The sequence below is a fragment of the Manis javanica genome, chromosome 7 (genome assembly GCF_040802235.1).
Source record: "Manis javanica isolate MJ-LG chromosome 7, MJ_LKY, whole genome shotgun sequence".
NCBI lineage: Eukaryota > Metazoa > Chordata > Mammalia > Pholidota > Manidae > Manis > Manis javanica.
This window is the reverse complement of record NC_133162.1, coordinates 89,229,655-89,248,478: the sequence shown is the minus strand read 5'-3', so window position 1 is coordinate 89,248,478 and position 18,824 is coordinate 89,229,655. Positions and strand designations below refer to the sequence as shown.

At 39.8% G+C, this 18,824-nt stretch overlaps 1 protein-coding gene across 5 annotated transcripts in view; it reads right to left on the bottom strand.

Annotated features, from left to right (window-relative positions):
* The window catches only part of PCNX2 (pecanex 2), a 402,596-nt gene that overhangs the window by 259,962 nt on the left and 123,810 nt on the right, over positions 1-18,824 (bottom strand). For all 5 annotated transcript variants that reach the window (XM_037017074.2, XM_037017075.2, XM_037017071.2 and 2 more), the window contains 3 exons: positions 10,430-10,575; positions 3,266-3,419; positions 3,147-3,179 (listed from right to left, as the gene is read on the bottom strand). In XM_037017074.2, coding sequence (XP_036872969.1) covers positions 3,147-3,179; positions 3,266-3,419; positions 10,430-10,575 — 333 coding nt within the window. The remainder of the gene's footprint in view (positions 1-3,146; positions 3,180-3,265; positions 3,420-10,429; positions 10,576-18,824) is intronic.

Genomic DNA, 18,824 nt, shown 5'->3' with positions numbered 1-18,824 from the left:
TGTCACCCCAGTCGAGCCATGAGATAAATACCAGATAAATTCCAACCGAGGGACAATCTGCAAAATCCCTAACCGATACCCCTCAAAACTGCCACAGTCAGTTTTCTATACATCTAAAACTCCTAAAATAAAAAATTTATTTACAAAATCACTCCCAATGATTTTTATCTAATCTGAAGTGGTAACAATGGCTTTACTGTGCAGCAGATGCAGTTCACAGACTAGACACACAGTGTCGGCCCTTGCTCTATGGAGTTCACACTGTGAGCAGGGAGACAGGACACATAAGCAAGGGCAGAAGAAGAAAGGCAAGGGGCCATTTATAGAGAACCTAATACATTTCAGGCACTGCACTGGCCACACTATATAAATTGTACAACTTGCTCTTTACAAGATCCAAATGGGGTTGTAACTATTATCCATATTTTACTCATAAAAAATAACTGCTAACATTGGTCAAGTGCTTCCACAGATGTATGTTATCTTGTTTAAATTAAACCCCTTACAATCCTGTCTCACGTTTCCTCTATTACAGATGAAAAGCCTGAGATACAGAGAAATAATTACCTAAGATCCCATCACTGTACATGGTGAGGCTAGCCTGAATTCCTGAAACCTGCAGACTTCCAGTTACCCCAATGTTTCTCACGTGTGATCTGAGATTACCTCCACATCATCACCTGGCGGGGTGGGGATGGGGATGTGAGGCTAAAATACAGATTCCCTGGTGCTTCCCCAGCCACACCAACTCAAAAACCCTGCAGGTATTGGGACTCCAGCTCCATGAAACTGATGGTAGTTTTTTGCTACCTCTCAGATATCCCATGGAATTTTGCTTTCTGGGTTCCCATTATAATGTGTTACCATTGGTTAGAACTGTGCCTAAATCTGTGTCAGCCAATTCATATCCTCATCACCCATCACTATATTGCATCTCTGATCCTCAGAGTGCTTTCAGTACCCACCCCAACCCACAATTGTTTATGCTCTCCTAAATCTGTTTCTCTTACAACTAGATGCACTTCTTTCAGGTCCCAGGTCTATTGCACTATATCTATTAGCATGTCATTACTGCATTTATATTTGAAATATAAAGAGTTCATGCCAAAGTTTTGTTTTTATTTTGCTATCTTATGGTTTAATAACTTGCTCAAAATGTACTACCTCTTTGCCCCTTGGAAGGAAACAAAGAAGAAAAATCAGTTAAGAATTGACTAAACTTATTAATAGCCCCTCTCTGCAAACGTACAAAGCGGTGTCATTTTTAAAGCACTTTGGTTCACCTGACAGCCCCTGACAAATGAAACTTAGCCAGAGCTGGAGAGAGCAGCAGGCCTGGGAACCATCTCTGTGCCCACACTTAGCTCAGTCTCTTGGCCATCTCCCTCCTGAGGTTTTCTCATCTATAAACTGGAGATAATAAATCATCCTTCTATATACTCACATGGCTCAGACAGATTGCAAGAGGAAATGTTTTATAATAGCTACTATATTTTCTTTACTCACTAGAACTGTTAGAAAAATGTCAACTCAAATCAGGGACTAATCTACTTAGAAATCTGTGCAAGTGAATTAATTACTGTAATAAACATCATTGGATGTCTATGTCTTATTATGACAGTGAGAGAGGTCATGTCCTACTATCTCACTAGGACATGCTTGCTCAAATAAAGGAATAGCAGCTTGATCTACTCCTCTAGGAATTAGATCATGTAAGACAATATAACTCCAACTTAGAGCAAGGACATAGGGGTCCTGAGAATGAGCAGTTATTGCAGAGCCAGACGATTATTCAGCTGTACTCTCCACCCGCCTTTACCAGCACACTCTGCATCATTCCTGGAAGTACACACAGCAAGTGAAGGTTACAGCATATCATGTCCCACCCCGGAGCCACCCAGGAAAAACAGTGCCACTGAAGTATTGTTACTATAGAAAGGAGGGCTTATTTACTGATGCAGGAGGAGGAGGATGTGGCATCTAGGGTGGGCTTGAACAAAACATTTCAGAGCCACACATCTCTACCCTCACCACCTACCAAAGAGTTCTAATGATAATCACAACCATACATCTTAATACCCTAATTATGCTACTTCTACTTATCTTGACATTCAGACTCTGGAATAAAAGATGTATTATATGTAAACCAATTAAGGGGAATAGGAATTTAACAAGATAGCAATGTATGCCATGTGATTGTCCAATTAAAAGCTTTTCTTAATTACCATGAGCTAAACATGAGTGATCACAGATTTAAAAGCAGTCCTAAATCCTGGATATGAATTTTTTAAAAACGCAGTAGAGGAAAGATCAAGCATTCTTTCACTGGGAGAGTATTTTCAGGGTCCCCCAGGACCTCACCGTAACAAGGAAAGACAGTTTCTCAACAGGTCTCAGTGCATAGGCACGGAGCTGGAGACCTATGGGGCAATGCCGACCCTGTCCCACAGCACCCGTGGTGGAAGGTGCAGCTGGGAAGCAGAAACCCTGTGCCTCAGAGCTCATCGAAGAATCCCAGACCACCAAGAGAGCTACATTGGTGAGCTGGAGTCTCAATTATAAATTAGCCCAAAGCTATGGCATAAATGTTAATAATAGTGGAATAGGAAGAGATAACCTTCATGTAAAAGAATGATTCATGCTTCCATAACTGATACTCTCAATAAGGAAAACTACCATTTATTAAACCATTTCTATGTGCCAGGCACTGTTCTAAGCATGTCACATGGATGGTTTAATCCCCACAGGCATTTTCATTATTCTTATTTCCACAAAATGATAATGATAATGATAATGAGGCAGGAGAGTTTATATCTCCACACACGTATCTTACTCAGGAGTCCAACACTCAAGAAGAGGAACCAGGAAATAAATGGAGGCAATCTGACTACCGAGTCTGCAGTCTTCCCCTGCAGGCTCCATGCTCTATCCTAATATGAATCCAGTGGATACAAAAGACCCCACACACACACTCTTCAAGCCCACCCACCCCATACCTCCCCCCACTACACTGGGCCACCGTGCATTGATATTTCTATTCATATATTCAATATATATGTATATTGATATTTTTTCCTTTTAAATAGATTTTGGCTGTTCTACACAAGCAGACAAAACAAGCTACTTGCCTGTTATTGGAAACTTACATGTATTGGTGAGGCGGGATCAGGCTGAACGCTCTAGAACACAAATAAGAAGTGTCTGTGTCATCATCTCATGATTTCAAGCATACACTAGTGATGGTAAGAATTAGATGAGGTCTTGCCTTTAATAGGGAATACTGGCAGCTGGCCATGACAAGGCAGAAAAGGAGCACCCACACGTCTTTGCAGAAGCCTCGGTTCAAGGTCAGAAATCCGAGCAGTGAAACCAGGACAATGAGTAAAACTGCCAGCACATTTTCCTTCACATCCTCAGTTCTGTGAAAAATAAACAAATAAAAGTGAAGGAAACGATATTCTCTGTCTACTTTTAAGCAAAGAATAGCCAACTGTTTCTGAAAAGACTGACAGTGACAGCAGAGCTGTTATCTTAAGATTGCCTTTGTATTTGGTAACAAGATTTTAAGATTTCTTTTCCTTATTCCTGTGTTTTATAAACAAAATCCGTACTTTAATCCCAGATTTCCGTTATTGAAACAAATGAAATAAAATCTCATTGGGTCTACTTGGATGCTAAAGTGGGTTTTGCTGGGAGAAAGCAGTAACTATTTCACCCACAACACTGAAATGCAGTTCAGATAAAGAGTTTCATGGGCTCCTTTAAATGGGGGAGGAGCTGCATTAACACCTGGCTAAAGCAGGACATTCCTTCCAGATATAATCTGTAGAGCCAGAATTTGCTGCCCAGCCTCGGGAGCTGGGAGAGCTCCAGCCAGAGAGATGGCAGTACCAAGGGTCTGACTGAGCTGTGATGTGACCACAATCTCATTGGGTGGCTTTCTCCTGGGGGACTCCTCAGAAGAGGTGTGGGATAGAGAGGGGGGCTCACCCACAGGTGAGGTTTGTCCGTGGGTGTGCAATGGGAGAGGTGAGGAGTCTGGGGGTACTAATGCAAAGGCGTTTTGATCTAAGCAAGATGGGGATGCAACCTAAGCAAGATGGGGATGCAACAAGGACAGGCAGGGCTGCTAGACAGGAGAAAGCAGAGGGTCAGTGCCAGAGATGGTTTGGGAACATTTGAGGGAGTTAGAGGGAATATGAAGGATGAGCAGAAACTGGGATTAGGACTTCAGAGGTGGAAGGCTGCTATGGGAGGACAAGATGGAGTTATAGTGCAGTTATGAACTGTACTAAGGGAACAGGTGTGGGCCACAAGGTCAGGACTTAGATGGGTCATTCACAGGAGGGAATTAGGAGTATACTTCTTAACTTATCAGTTTTTGTGCATGCATATATTGGTCTTTCCCATTAAATTATGATCATTTTTAGAGAAAGACAATTGGCCACTTCATTCCTGGCACACAGGCACTCCTGAACATTTTTATTATTAGAATTTTTTATAGCAGTTTTAGATTCACAGATAAATTGAGAGGTAAGTAAAGAGTTTCCACACAACCCCTTCCCCACCATCAACATCCCCTGCCAGAGTGGTACATTTGTTTTAACGGATGGACCAACACTGATACATCCTTACCAACCAACATCCATAGTCTACGTTATGGCTCACTCTTGCTGTGGTACAATCTATGGGTTTGGACAAGTGTATAATGATATGCTTCCACCATTAGAGTATCAGACAGAGTATTACTACTGCCCTAAAAATCCTCTGTGCTTTGCCTATGCATTCCTCCCTCCCCACTAATCCCTGGCAACCCTGATCTTCCCAGGATGTCATGTAGTTGGAATCATACAGTAGGTAGCCTTTCCATACTGGCTTTTTTCACATAGTACGAAAAGGCATTTAAGGTTCCTCCATGTCTTTTCATGGCTTAAGAATAATATTTCACTGTATGGATGTACTATGGTTTGTTTATCCACTCATCTGTTGAAGGACATCTGGGTGCTTCCAAGTTTGGGCAATTATGCATAAAACTTCTATAAGCATGGGTGTGCAGGCTTTTGTGTGGACCAGGAACATGATCACTGGATAACATGGTAAGAACGTGTTCAGTTTTGTAAGAAACTGCCAAGCTATCTTCCAAAATGGCTGTACCATTTTACATTTCCACCAGTTCCTATTGTTCCACAAGCTTATTAGCATTTGATGTTGTCAGTGTTTTGGATTTAGCCATTCTAATAGGTGTATAGTGGTATCTTATTGTTATTCTAATTTGCAATTCGCTAATAATACATGATGTAGAGTATCTTTTAATATTCTTATTGGTCATCTATATATATTCTTTGGTGAGGTATCTGTTCATATCTTTTGCCCATTTTTTAATCAAGCAGTTGAGATGTATAAAATTGAGATGTCTAGAACTATGAAGACCTCAGATATTATGATACTGAAGTTAAAAATTAAGTATGATGCTCAAATTAAAGATTAAAAAAAATTTCAGGGGGACCAAAATGTATTTGGTGAAAAGGAAAATTTACGTGTTTTTTATTTTCTACTATGCTCTTTTATAGAGCTAAATATATTTTGTTAGTTGCAGTCCATAAAACTTATTTTGTTAGTTGAGGTCCATAAAACTTATGTATTCTTTAGTGAGTTCAGTGAAGTTTAAGTATACATCACTTTTTCCCCTCCACCAGGACTCCATTCCTCTACTGCCATGCCATTCTTCATGTATCCATACTTAAATACTGAAATAAAAAGTTTACTTGCTAGAGAAAGAATGTCATGATTAAGGCTGTATTTTGGAAAGATTTATTTTGTACTGCAAAGGAAAAAGACCAAAGAAAGATAACCACATTCCAGGGCAGAGGTGAAGAGGGCCTGGGAAAATGACATGGCTGGGGAACTGGAAAGACATGGGACTTTAACATACAACACCACAGAGTAAAGCAGAAAGGCCTGTGTGACTGAGTGGGTCATGTACAGTGAAGAGCAGATTGCAAGAATAAAGATGATTCCAAGGTTTCAGTAGAAAGGATCACAGCAGAATCAATGGCAGTGTTCACACTACTCTAGATGCTGGAGGTACATCAGTGAGCAAACCTACAGATTTCTTTCCAGTGGGCAGTGACAGAAAATAAGTAATGTACACAAACAATAAGTTAATAGTCTTTGAAGATGATTAGTGCAATAGAAAAATGAACAGGACAAGGTGAGAGTAATTATGAGTATGTGGCTAGGGAGCTGTTGTAATTTTAAACAGGAAGGTCAGGCTAAGCCTCAGTGAAATGACAAGTGAAAGTTGCAGGTATTGGTCATGCAGTATCTGAGAGGAGAGTGTTTCAGGCAGGGGGAGCAGCCAGCACAAGGGTCTCAAGCCTAGAGGCAGACCTGGCTTAGTGAAGAACATCAGGAAGGCCAGTGTGGGTGGGAAGGATTCTGTAATGGCAGCAGGAGGTGAGGTCAGAGAGCAAATGAGCGGCTAGAGCACCGGAGAATTTGGGGCATTGTGAGCATGTTAGCTTTCATTCTGAGTGAAATGGGGAGCCACTGCGGGGCAGACAGCAGAATAGTAAAACTTAAAAAGTCTCACTCTGTTGTGTCAGGAAGAATGGGTAGAAGCAGACAGTGCCATTACAGTGAACCAGATGAGCGATGAAAGCAGCTCGGATAAGGGCAGTAATATTAAAGGTAGAGAGACGCAGTACACACATTTGAAGAAACCGTGAACCTAATTTCTTATGATGTGGGGGTGAAAGGCAAGAAAACACAATGATGACTCCAGCATTTTTCAGCTGAGAAACTGGAGGTCATCAGCTGAGGTGGGGAGGCTTGGGATGATGTAGGGATAAAGAGCTCAGCTGGACTGTGATCATAAGGTGGCAATCTGAAAGAAAAACAAGCCTAGAATTCAGGAGATAGGTCTAAGTTAGAGATCTAAATCTGAGAGTCATTGGCTTATCTAGTGGTATTTAAAGCCTTGAGACTCAGTGCAATCATCAAAGAAAAAAAGGAAGGTAGACAGAGAAAGAAAGAACACCAAGAGGCGGGCAGCACCTGGGGCTCAGGGGCAAAGACTGAAGGGGTGGCCTGCAAGGCAGAAGGAAGCCCGAGAGAAGGCCAAGTCCCAGAAGCCGAGAGAAGAAAGCAAATGCTGCGAATGGGTCTGGTGAAATGAGCACTGAATGGTGGGATCAGAGCAGCGACCTCAACGAGGTCAGCAAGCTCAGTGGCGTTGGGTCAGGAAAGAGTGAATGGAATAGGTTTGTGGGAAAATGGGAGAAGAAAAACAGAAATAAGCACAGGAGATTCTTCAAGTTTTGCTGCAAACAAGGGCAGAGAAACCAGACAGTAGCAGGAGGGAAAGTGAGTCCAGAGGATTTTTAAGGATGGGAGAAATGAGAGATGTTCTTGTAATAATAACACGGATGATGGTCTCAGTGTGAGAAGCATGAATGATATGTCCTCCACTTGTCATGTGGCTAGCTGCTTCTTTTATTTCATACCTCAGTTTGTGCATTTCCTCCTAAGGAAAGGCTTTTGTGACCATCTGTTTTGACATCAATGTCCCTTGTCCCCCCATTTCCTCTAACTGAGGCCTTTCTGTTTGTCTTCATGGCACCTAGCACCAATTGTTCTTTTAGCATATCTCCCCCCCCATAGAATGCAAACCCCATGAGGACAGGGACCATGTCTATCTTATTCACACTCTATACCCAATGCCCAGGGCACAGCCCAGGATGGAGACAGCTCTTGGGGTTTTGTTTTGTTTTGTTTAATTTGTGGAATGAATGAATCAATAAAATGACACCCAGAAGGGCAGCTTTTCATTTTAGATGCCAATCTGACAAACTAGATAAATGAAAATAAAACCTAATGTGTTTTACAAGATGTGGTAACACAGAAGAGAAAATAAGAAAGGAGAACAGGGATGATTACAAAAATATCCAAATAGAATGGATGGTGAACCAAAGGCAAACAGCAGAGGTGCAATTATAGGAATCATGAAGGCACGATTAGAGAATAGGAAGCATTTTCAAGGAAGATCAAGCCTGAATTTCAGAGTAAGCTGCAAAATCCCAAGCAGTGGGCCATAACCTCTGGGAGTTTATAATGTGGTTTGTGTAGTTTCAGTGACTGCTATTTGCCATTTTCTTCCATTCCTGCACAACCCTTGCAGGTTGCTTTTTATTATGCATACTTTTTCTTTATAAACTTTAATTTAGGAATTCAAGTTGATCCACTTGGGACTTTAATTACAACATCCCCCAAGGAATAGCAAAGGCAATTTATTTCTGCCTTTTGAAATTTTATTATCATAGCAAAAAAAATGTGTGAAATGCATTGCTAAGTTCCTGTTTTTTTACAAAGACCTCCAGATCATAACTGATCTAACTATGAAGCTGAGCTAGAGAGGTGTGCCATGATACAGCCTATATTGTACTCAAGGTCGTGCTGGATTGGTGACGTCCCATGCCTGGACTCTGTATGCTGATAAAGCTGCCAGGTGATTCTGATCCACAGCCCCACCTGGGAATTACACTCTCCTTGCAAAGGTCCCAAGCTGTTCATGTTTTCTAAGTCGGTGTTTTGGGTTTTTCTTCTTCTTTCCTTGCTGTCAGCTGAGGGTTCACCTACTTACTTTCTCCCCTCCTAACTGACTACAAAATGGAAAACCAGATCATCAAGCTTGCTAACAGATGAGTGACAGCAGGCATATATGGGTGCTGAGTAGAGGGTGATTTCTCCTATGAATTAACGGCCTGAATCTCAGTGTCTGGATTTAACATCATCTACCTTGGCTACCCTAATTTTACCTTATTTTTTTATTTTTCTTCTTTTTGAGTTCTCGGCCACATTGCAGTTAATAATTATAATCATGGCAATTAGTATTTAAAGAACACTTTCTATGGCTATGTTGCTTTAACCTTAACCTCTCTGTGGTATATGTTATCCCCATTTAACAGATAGAAAGCTGAGGCACAGGTTTCAAAGCCATCCTAAGGTCACAACACTAGTAAGTAGTAGGGACTGAATCTGACCTGCATGGGATCACCAGAGCCCAGAGCTCCCCATTCCAGCTGAGGGACCCATGTATAAGGGAGTGGCCCTGGCTCTAGGTCACCCCTGAGCACAAAGTTGAAAACCAGTGTGATTTTAATCACCATGCAAGAAAGGTGACTAAACTATAAACTATAAACTTAAAAAAAAACTACAATAATCTTCTTTATCATCTTTTTAAAGCCTTTAATTATATTTTCAGTTACTTTTTGTCACTGAATGGATTTTAAAATAACAAACCTAGAAATCAACAGAAATATGTGTCTGTAATATGAAGAGTTAACACAAAATAGCCCAACTTTCAATAATTCCTTTTTAACAGAAAAAAATTAATATTTCAAATAAACTGCCTCATCTAACAGAATGTATGATTTTGGATTACTTCATTTAAGTATGAAATGTTCATCATAAGTGTGTGGCCCTTGGGTAACATCATGTTGTTAGGAAAACCATTATAACTCCATTCTCTGACTTGTGGGTCCTGAAATTTATCGTTGTAATTTTGCACGACTATAGTTTTTTAGTATGTGATCACACCATTTAAGACCTTACCATAACAAGTAGTCAGTGGGCGACCACCAACAGCAAGGCAGGCAACCAGCCTGCCACTGCCCCCACTGGCTGGCATTTAATTTGTGAAACTCAGCATTTGCTGATGACAGCATTAGTAACAGCCTCTTGAATTTTCGAACCAACACTCCAGAACTACACAGCCTTTGAGGATCGAAATCCTTCCTATGTAACTCTTGAGGTGTGGGCACAGAAGTGGGAAGTCCTCATGGAGTCCCATCTCCATCATTCCTTAGAGAACCTGACCTTGCCCCTCTCCCTCTGCACTCAGGAACCATATCTCCAACCCCACAACATTTTATCCGGAGGAACAGTGGTAAGGAGAGGTGAGAAAGAGTAAAAGGGCTTAAAGGAAAGACTAATATTCCAATTAGTGTGATCAGACAGGTGTGAGAAGTAGAATCATCATCAAAGGAAACAGCTAGAAATCACTCCATGTCACTGTCCCTCCTCTCCCCATCTCCCTGGACTCATCCCAGTCAAGTCAGGCCCTGTGCTTCATAGGGAAGCCTCACACATTTCTAAAAAATGTGGCAAGCTGTGAGTAGAACAATACATAATATTATCCTCAGAGCTAAACTTAAATCTAAGCCATGTTACTAATTCAACTACCTCCTATTTTAATTGCTGAATTATAATTCTTCGGTTATTAGGATCTTACTGCTTCAACTCTGGGTCTGCAGAGCGTATACTTGAAAATGTTCCAGAGAACCTTAGCACATGACAATTTTCATTCAAGAGCAATGGCTATGCTCCCACCATGTCTTTCATCTGTCCACTTGCATGCTTAGTGGCTTACCTATCAAGTAATGCCAACAAGGTAAGTCGATCATACCAGACTTTAATCCACTTGCCAGGGAAAATGATGAACTTGTAAAACTGCTCTCGGTTAAATTTTCCTTGTGTTGAAGAACATGATGAGTCTTCCAGATCCTGACTCAGATTCTTTAGATACCAAAGGAACAACAGAGAATGGGTTTTGTATTGGCATGTTATTGTCATAAATATACCTTGTAATAAAAATGTATAAAAAACAGATGTTCAAATTCTGAAATGTAAACCAACATAGTTCATAAAAATGGGTACTCTAAGGAAAGGATAATGATGAAGAAAAAGGGTCTTTTTTACCATCACACTTCAATTCCGTTATAATATACCATTAAAACTATGGTACTCATATCAAACACACATATCAAAACACCACTGTTAATTAAGGCCAAGAAACTACCATGAAAATAATTCTTATGAAAGATCAGCATTCAACAAAAGCTTTTAGATGGTTTAATTGTTGAAAGGTATCTTATTTAGTGTAATGCTGAGATAAATGTTGAAATAAATTTTACTAAGAGTAAAAAGATTTTCATTGACAATATGTAAGTCTCTGATAAGACCTTATATAAAAAAACTGAAATATTTATTGAAAAACGTCTAAACCAATAAAACAGAAACAGGTGGGGAAATTTAATCCCAGGTTTTAACCCTAAATTAATCTCTGATTGTCTCTAATTCAGTGGAGAAGAACTCAGTTTTGAAAAAACAATTAACCTTCATTGATTTGTCTAACAAATATCTAGTGAATGACTTTTAGGAGCCTCACACAAGGCTGGAAATAGGAATATAAGAATTTGGCACTCAGTCCCTGGCATTTTAATGTCTATAAGAAAACATTCCTTAGACATCAAAACAGTCACACAAACTCAAACTCCGACACAGAATGTATGCCTGGGTCTAAATACAAGCCTGGATAGCAATGTTCATTTTTCCATCTTTACACCTACATACAGTAAAACTTAAAAATGTTTAAATTTTACTCAATTTCATATGTCTTTATATATATATTAGACATACTTAATCCATATTCTGAATCTGATCCTAGAAAATCTAAATTCACTGAGAGTCTATTTCTGCTTTCTGTTGACTTATTTTTGCTGGATCTTATTTATGGTGGCATGTTTTCTAGCATATCTGATAACTTTTCACTAAATCATATTTTCCTTGAATATTCATATTAGTTTTTTAAGAGTAATAGTAAAGCTCTGTTCTTTTCATTTAAAATTTACCTTTGTTTCTGCTAGGCACATGGAAGCAATACCAACCTGGCACCATTTTAAAATAAATTCTTTAAGGTGTTTGGTCCATGCATGCAGTATGAATAAGAGCTACAAGCCTATATGGAAATCATCTTGTGGTTATTAGGCCCTAGGAGAGATTTCTGTCCCTGTAACCAACACCAAGGATTGAGACGAGCAGTTTTACATGCAGTCCCCTTAGCCAGAGTGGGGATGTCAGAGTTTATTTTCTTAATCCTGACAGTAGAGTGCAGCTTCTTGGGGTCTCAGATGAAGTGGAGAGACTCCAGTTAGACTTTCCACATTGTTCTTTGTTTCCTGTTCTCTGTGCACAGAGGCCTTTAAAGACAAAGCTCCCACTTACCTCCTCCTTCACTCTTTGGCTATGGTTTATCTCCTTGCTAATATCAGTAAGCCTTCTCCAGCGGCCCCATATCCCGGCAGATCTTCTATTTCTAGTCTGTATTTTTTGTAATTGTAGTTTAAAAAAAACACATCAAATTTACCATCTTAACTGTGTTTAAATGTACAGTTCAGTGTTAACTGTTGTGCAACAGATCTCTAGAACTTTTTCATCTTGCAAAACTGAAAATCTGTCCCCATTGAACAACTCTGAATTCGCCTTCCCCCAGCCTCTGGCAACCGCTCTTCTACTCTCTCTCTCTCTATGAATCTGACTCCTCTAGGGATCCCCTGAAAGTGGAATTATTTGTCATTTTATGCCTGCTTATTTCATGTAGCATGATGTCCTCAAGGTCATCCATGTTTGTAGCATGCATTAGAATTTCCTTCCTTTGTAAGGCTGAGTATTATTCCACGATATAGATATATCATCTTTTGTTATCTATTTACCCATTGATGGACACTTGGGTTGCTTCCACCCCTTGGCTATTGTGAACAGTGAGGCTGTGAATACAGGTGTGTAAATATCTGTTTGACTCCCTGCTTTAGATTCTTTAGATAAAATCAGATGTGGACCCAGGAATTCCACTGCTAGGAATTTACACAAAGAAAACAAGATCACAGATTCAATAAGACATATGCACCCCTATGTTTATTGCAGCACTATTCACCATAGCCAAGATACAGAAGCAACCTAAGTATCCATCAGTAGATGGATGGATAAAGAAGAGGTGGTACATATACACAATGAAATATTATTCAGCCATAAGAAGAAAACAATTCTACCATTTGCAACAACATGGATGGAGTTAGAGGGTATTATGCTCGATGAAATAAGCCAGGCAGAGAAAGACAAGTACCAAATGATTTCACTCATTTGTGGAGTATAACAACAAAGCAAAACTGAAGGAACAAAACAGCAGCAGACTCACAGACTCCAAGAAGGGACTAGCAGTTACCAAAGGGAAGAGGGTGGAGAGGGTAGGTAGGTAGGGAGGGAGAAGGGAATTAAGGGGCATTATGATTAGCACACATAATGTAGGGGGGTGAAAGGGAAGGCAGTACAGCATGGAGAAGACAAATAGTGACTCTGTGGCTACACTGATGGACAGTGTCTGCAGAGGGGTATGTTGGGGGGGCATGATAATATGGGTGAATGTAGTAACCACAATGTTGCTCACGTGAAGCCTTCATAAGAGTGTATATCAATGATACCTTAATTTAAAAAATGGGGGAAAAAATCAGATGTGGAATTGCTGCATCATTCTAATATATATTTTTATTTGTTTGTTTTTGCCCTGTATTTTTCCAAAGAGGATTTATGATAGGTTCTAATTTCATATAGGCTTATATACATGAGACACAGGAGACTGATAAGGAGCTAAGACAGAAAGGGGATGAGGGCAACACAGAAGAGCAGCCTGGAGGTGGGGCTGTCTGCTAATGGTCTCACACATTTCTCTCTGATTTATAAAGTGGAAGGTTATACTTGAGCAGATTACATGATTTTTTTAATCCAGTGAAAGTCACTGATGTCAAAATGCCTGGCACGCATAAGGCAGCACACCTCCTTCCCCAGAGACCACTGCAGAACTCTCCAAAGGGGCCGGTTTTGCCATCACTTTGTCCCCAGATACTTATGCACTGACTCAGCTTATGGAGCATCAAGCTATTCAGACAATAAAATACTGATGCAAAAGACACTTCATGGGAGAGCTGATCTATCATGAAGGTAGTCTTCAGGCTGGCAATATATAGGAGGGATAGAAGTGTATTATTACAGGGAAGTTGAGATTGTGAGTGATGCTTGGGTTCCAGGTTCTATTCCAACATAAAAGAGAGGTTAGTGGCAACTGCCTGGTGTCATGTCAGAAAGACCAGAATATTCTTTTAATGACAATGAATTTCTGGTTTATAGTAAAACCTTCCCCCAAAAAAGACATCCTGTTCCTTACTGTTTCATGCCAAAGATCGCCAGTAACATGTGCATAGGGTGACCACGGTTTATTGTTTTGTGATGTGAGAATTCACATACAATGCACAAATAGATCAGGGGTAAGCAATAACAAAGATGATAGCATTCTTATGAATTGTTAGTAAAATGCTCTCCGTAAGTCAAGGTTTAGTATTATACCCTTTGCTGTTAGGGAAGGTCAGTATAAAAATAAATCACATGAAAACTATGTCTACATCTTTTGCACAAGTTATTAAAATTATGCAATTTATTGCCACTTAAATGAAAACCCTTGTTTAAAAATCATCTCAGAATTTCATGCAAAGAAAAAATGATTTGACTTCTGTGGCAGTCTGCTCAGGCTGCCATAACAAAGAAACAGACTGGGGGCTTAAACAACAGACACTTATGTTCCCACAGTTCTAGAGGTTGGAAGTCCAAGATCACAGCGTGGGCAAGGATAGTTTCTCCTGGCATACTGATGGCTGAATCTTATTCTCCCTGTGTCCTCACATACTCTGTGTGTATCACCATCACTCTGTGTGTATCTGCATTCTGATCTCCTCTTCTCATAAGGACACCAGTTGTATTGGATTAGGGACATCTCATTTTAACTTAATCACCTATTTAAAGGTCCTGTCTCTAAACACAGTCACATTCTGAGGTCCTGGAGGTTAGGACTCAACATACAGATTTGGGGGGACACAAATCATCCCAAAACAACTTCTCTTATGAGACAGTAAGGTTCATAGACTTTCATTTTTTTGCCTTAATACCAAGGAAGCTCAAAGCTAAATGTAAAGCTAAAAGTAAATTATAGCAATTATTCTTCACTTGTTTCTGGTACAAATTTCAAATTCAAATTTTTCCTCTTCATTTTAATCATTCATTTGTTCACTCATCCAACAAATATTTGTATAGATTATTTAAGCCAGAAACTATATACTGAGAATTCAAAGGATGACAAGACAAGAATTTTTACCTTAAAGGGGATTAACAATTTCTGGGGAGTAGATTTGCAAACCAGACATGATAATAGTGATGTGCACACAAATATAAACATATCTATATCCATATCTATATGTCTAGAAAGAGAGAGAGAGAAAAGTGAGCCATGGGAGCCTGTAAGATAGATGATTCTGGAGTAAAAGGGTTCAGGGCAGAGCTCCTAGAGAGCATCAGCAGTGAAGGAGCTGGCAGAGGGGAGGACGCTCAGGGGAGACGGAGAAGGCGACTCACATCTATGACTTATGGGAATGCACAGGCACGCTGATCAAAAGGCTGTTTCTGGCTTTCAGTCATTAACTAAGCCTCACTGAAGAGCCGCCATGTCACACTGCCCAGTAAGCCAGGCCTGCAAGTTTATTCTACTATTAGAAGAAAAAGATTAATAAGAGTAGGGGAACAGGGGGAGTTCTTTTCAAGAAATACAATAACTGCTTTTGCTCACACTCCCCATACGGATCTGTATTTACAGCATAGTACTCAAGGACCATCTCATGAATCTGAATTACCAAGAAGAATTTAAACGATGATTAGCATATTCAGTTGAAGAAGGCAGGGAAGTATATAGTACATTTCAGAAATATTTTTTGGTAGACTGAAAATGTTTACGAATGTAAAAGTCTAACATCCCTTCCCCAGGCTACTTGAAAAGTTCTGTTCAAAACAATGGCACCTTCAAGAGTTCCATAGAAGTATAATGGCCACTGATTGTTAAAGGTTTAATTTGCCCTGTATTATCTCTAATCCTCAAAACCTCACAATAACTCTTCCACATAAGTGCTACTGTCCCCATTTAAAATAAAAGAAACAGGCTCTGAGAGGTTGGGCTACTCCCCCAAGGTCTTAACGTTAGGAGGAGCACTGTGGTAGCTGGGGCCTGGTCTCTCGATGCAGTCTCACACTAGAGAACCCAGGCCAATCCACGCATCAGGCAGTCCTCACTGGTAAGGCGAAAGTCACCTTTGCAGCAGAACAGTGCAAGAGAAAACATGTATGAGTACAATTGTGAAAGAACAAATTAAAAACACAAATTTGAAAAGGAAACCATCAGAAATGGACAATGATAAAAAAAATTTAGACTAAGTAATAATGGATTATAAATAATGTGCTATTTAAAACTATTTTAAAGTTAAATTTACAACCTTGAAACATGAATTGTACCCTATAAAAGCTAAACTATAAATGAAGGCCCTTTATGTAGATGACAGCAAGTGATCAGGTCTATAGGACCTCTGCAAAGTAAGAACAGACCCAGGTGGATTTAAATTATAGGCCTTCTTTCTTTTTTTGGGTGGGGGCTGGAACCTTGAAAATTCCTGAAAGTATAGGGGGAAGGGGTAGAAGAGTGAAGACTGTAAATAATAGTCCTACGTGGCACCATGTGCTCTTCCCCCTGCTGGGAAGGCGGAGTTGAGAGTGACTCTGGTGTCAGAAGTGGGCTCATGAGAAATTATGGCAGGAGCTGCTGAAGAGGAGGCAAGCAGAACTAGAAATCCTAGTTAAGACCAAAGGACAAAGTGACCAGAATACTGAGTGGAACCCAGCCAATACTGCAAGGAACACGACACTCTGAACTGATGGCAAATTCAAGGTGAAATTATACCTAACCGCCGATATTTCCTATAAAGATAATGTGTACCAAATATGAGAATGCCTAGCACAATGCCTTGCAGAGAACCAGTGTTCCCAACATGCTAACGGATTGCTAGTTAAATCTAGATATGAACAACACCCTGAAGGATAAAAAGTATAAAACACAAATAGAACACTACTATAACAGTAGCTCTATTTAAAAGTTAAAATTGCAGAATTTATAACAAATCATGTAGATGTTATTAGATTTTTTAATGAGCTTGTAAACATGATAAATGAAAAGTATGCAAATATCCGTTTTTTTAAAGTCAAGATAAACTTTCAATAATGAAAGTATTTGATGCCTCATCTCATCTATATAATTGATGTTTCATCTGTTTCATCTATTAGTAAATGCCAATATTCTTACACATAAGGATTATTTAATAAAATATTATATATAGCACTTCATACAAATGAGAAGGCTGGTTTTTGTCTTTTAAAAATGTTTTGAATTTTAAGAAATAACAATTCATGGCTACACCACTGTGGCAAAAAAATACAAATGATACAGAAATATATAGAGTAAAATGTGGAAGTCCCTCTTTTCATTAATTCTTTAATGATAGCAAATTCTTTAATGATATAAATGCTCCCTTTACTTTAACCTGGAGTGACAGGCCCAGTGCTGTGCCCATTTCTGCAGTCCTCACCAATATTATCACTTTAGGACCAATGAACTACTTAGCTTTCATTCTTTCCCCAGTATTAGCAATAATAATAATGTCACTCTTAGAGACTTACATAGAGCCTTAGTTTTGTATGTGAAAGTACTTTGTAAACTATCATTTTAAATGTAGGACAAGCTGAATGAACTTGAAGACAGATCCAGGTGAGGATAAATGCAAGCAGCAAATGCTATATTGTCATGGGTCCAAAACTGTCTTTGAGTAACCTGGGTAATGTAATAAAGAAGATGTTTCAAGGTGATTACTCAAATGCTCAGTTATGTAACATAATGAAACAATGTAGGATTTTAAAGTCATGGTAATGAATCTACCAAATATACACAATGAGCTTAGAAGTACATGATGGGAAAACTGAAGCACAGAGAAGCACCAGTTTATAACATGGATAATGTGACAGTGTGACTGATAATATTCTAAGCCCTACAGTGCTAATCTGGAGTCCAGGGGACAGATTTCACCAACCCCATGCATGTTTCAAGCTTTATCCTTCTCTTTGTTCTAGGGAGCTGAACTCTGCAGCTATGAAGATGAAAAAGAACCTCTTCCACTCATCTGCCTAATCTAAAAAGAAGCTGACCAGGCCTCCTGAGAACCCCCCTTTCAAGGCTACTTCATTTGATGTGCACATATTTTATTTGTGCCAAGAAGAATTCCAAACAAGTCTTTTTTTCTGGTCTGGGCCCACTTTCTGGGTACCACTGGACCCTTTGCTGGAATGAGAACAGTTTGCATAAGGTTGCAGAAGGGGGATTCCCAGCGCATACAGCTGCACCCAGGCAGCTGTGAAGGACAGAGGGAGGGGAGTGGTGAAGGGAAGTCATTAAACAGCCTTGCCTTAAAAGCTCTATTTCCTGCTTACTTCTGTTGGGCTTACCTGGGAAACAGCTCCTCATCATCCTTAGGCATCCACGCTCCAGGAAGTGAGCACACTAGCTTTCTGCCTCACTTCCAACCCTTTACCTCGGCTGTTTTGCTGCCTCACTTCAACTCATCCTCTACACTTCAGCTGAGACGTCACTCACCAAGGAAACCTCCCTGATCCCCTGCATCTTGGCCTAGGACTTCTATGCCCCACAGCACCTGAGTCATCCTGACCATAATCTCCGTTATACAGAGCTGAACTGGTGAACCAGTTGTTACACTGCCTGAAGACAGGGACTGAGTCTTTCGGCCACTATAGCCCACCCCTAGCACAGGGCTGAAGGTAGAGTAAGCCTTCACTAAATATGTGGGGGATAACAAGCAGGAAACCACCTTAATTTTTATTTTGTGGTTAAAACCTAATCTAATTCCCTGGTGATATCAGTTAAATTTGGAAAATTAGGTAATAGACCTAAAGAATTTTTTTCTGATATGAGACCTTTGTAAATATTTACTTAGGGTCGGTCTAAATATAAGCCTGGATAGCAATCTTCACTTTTCCACTTGTATACTTAAAATTTT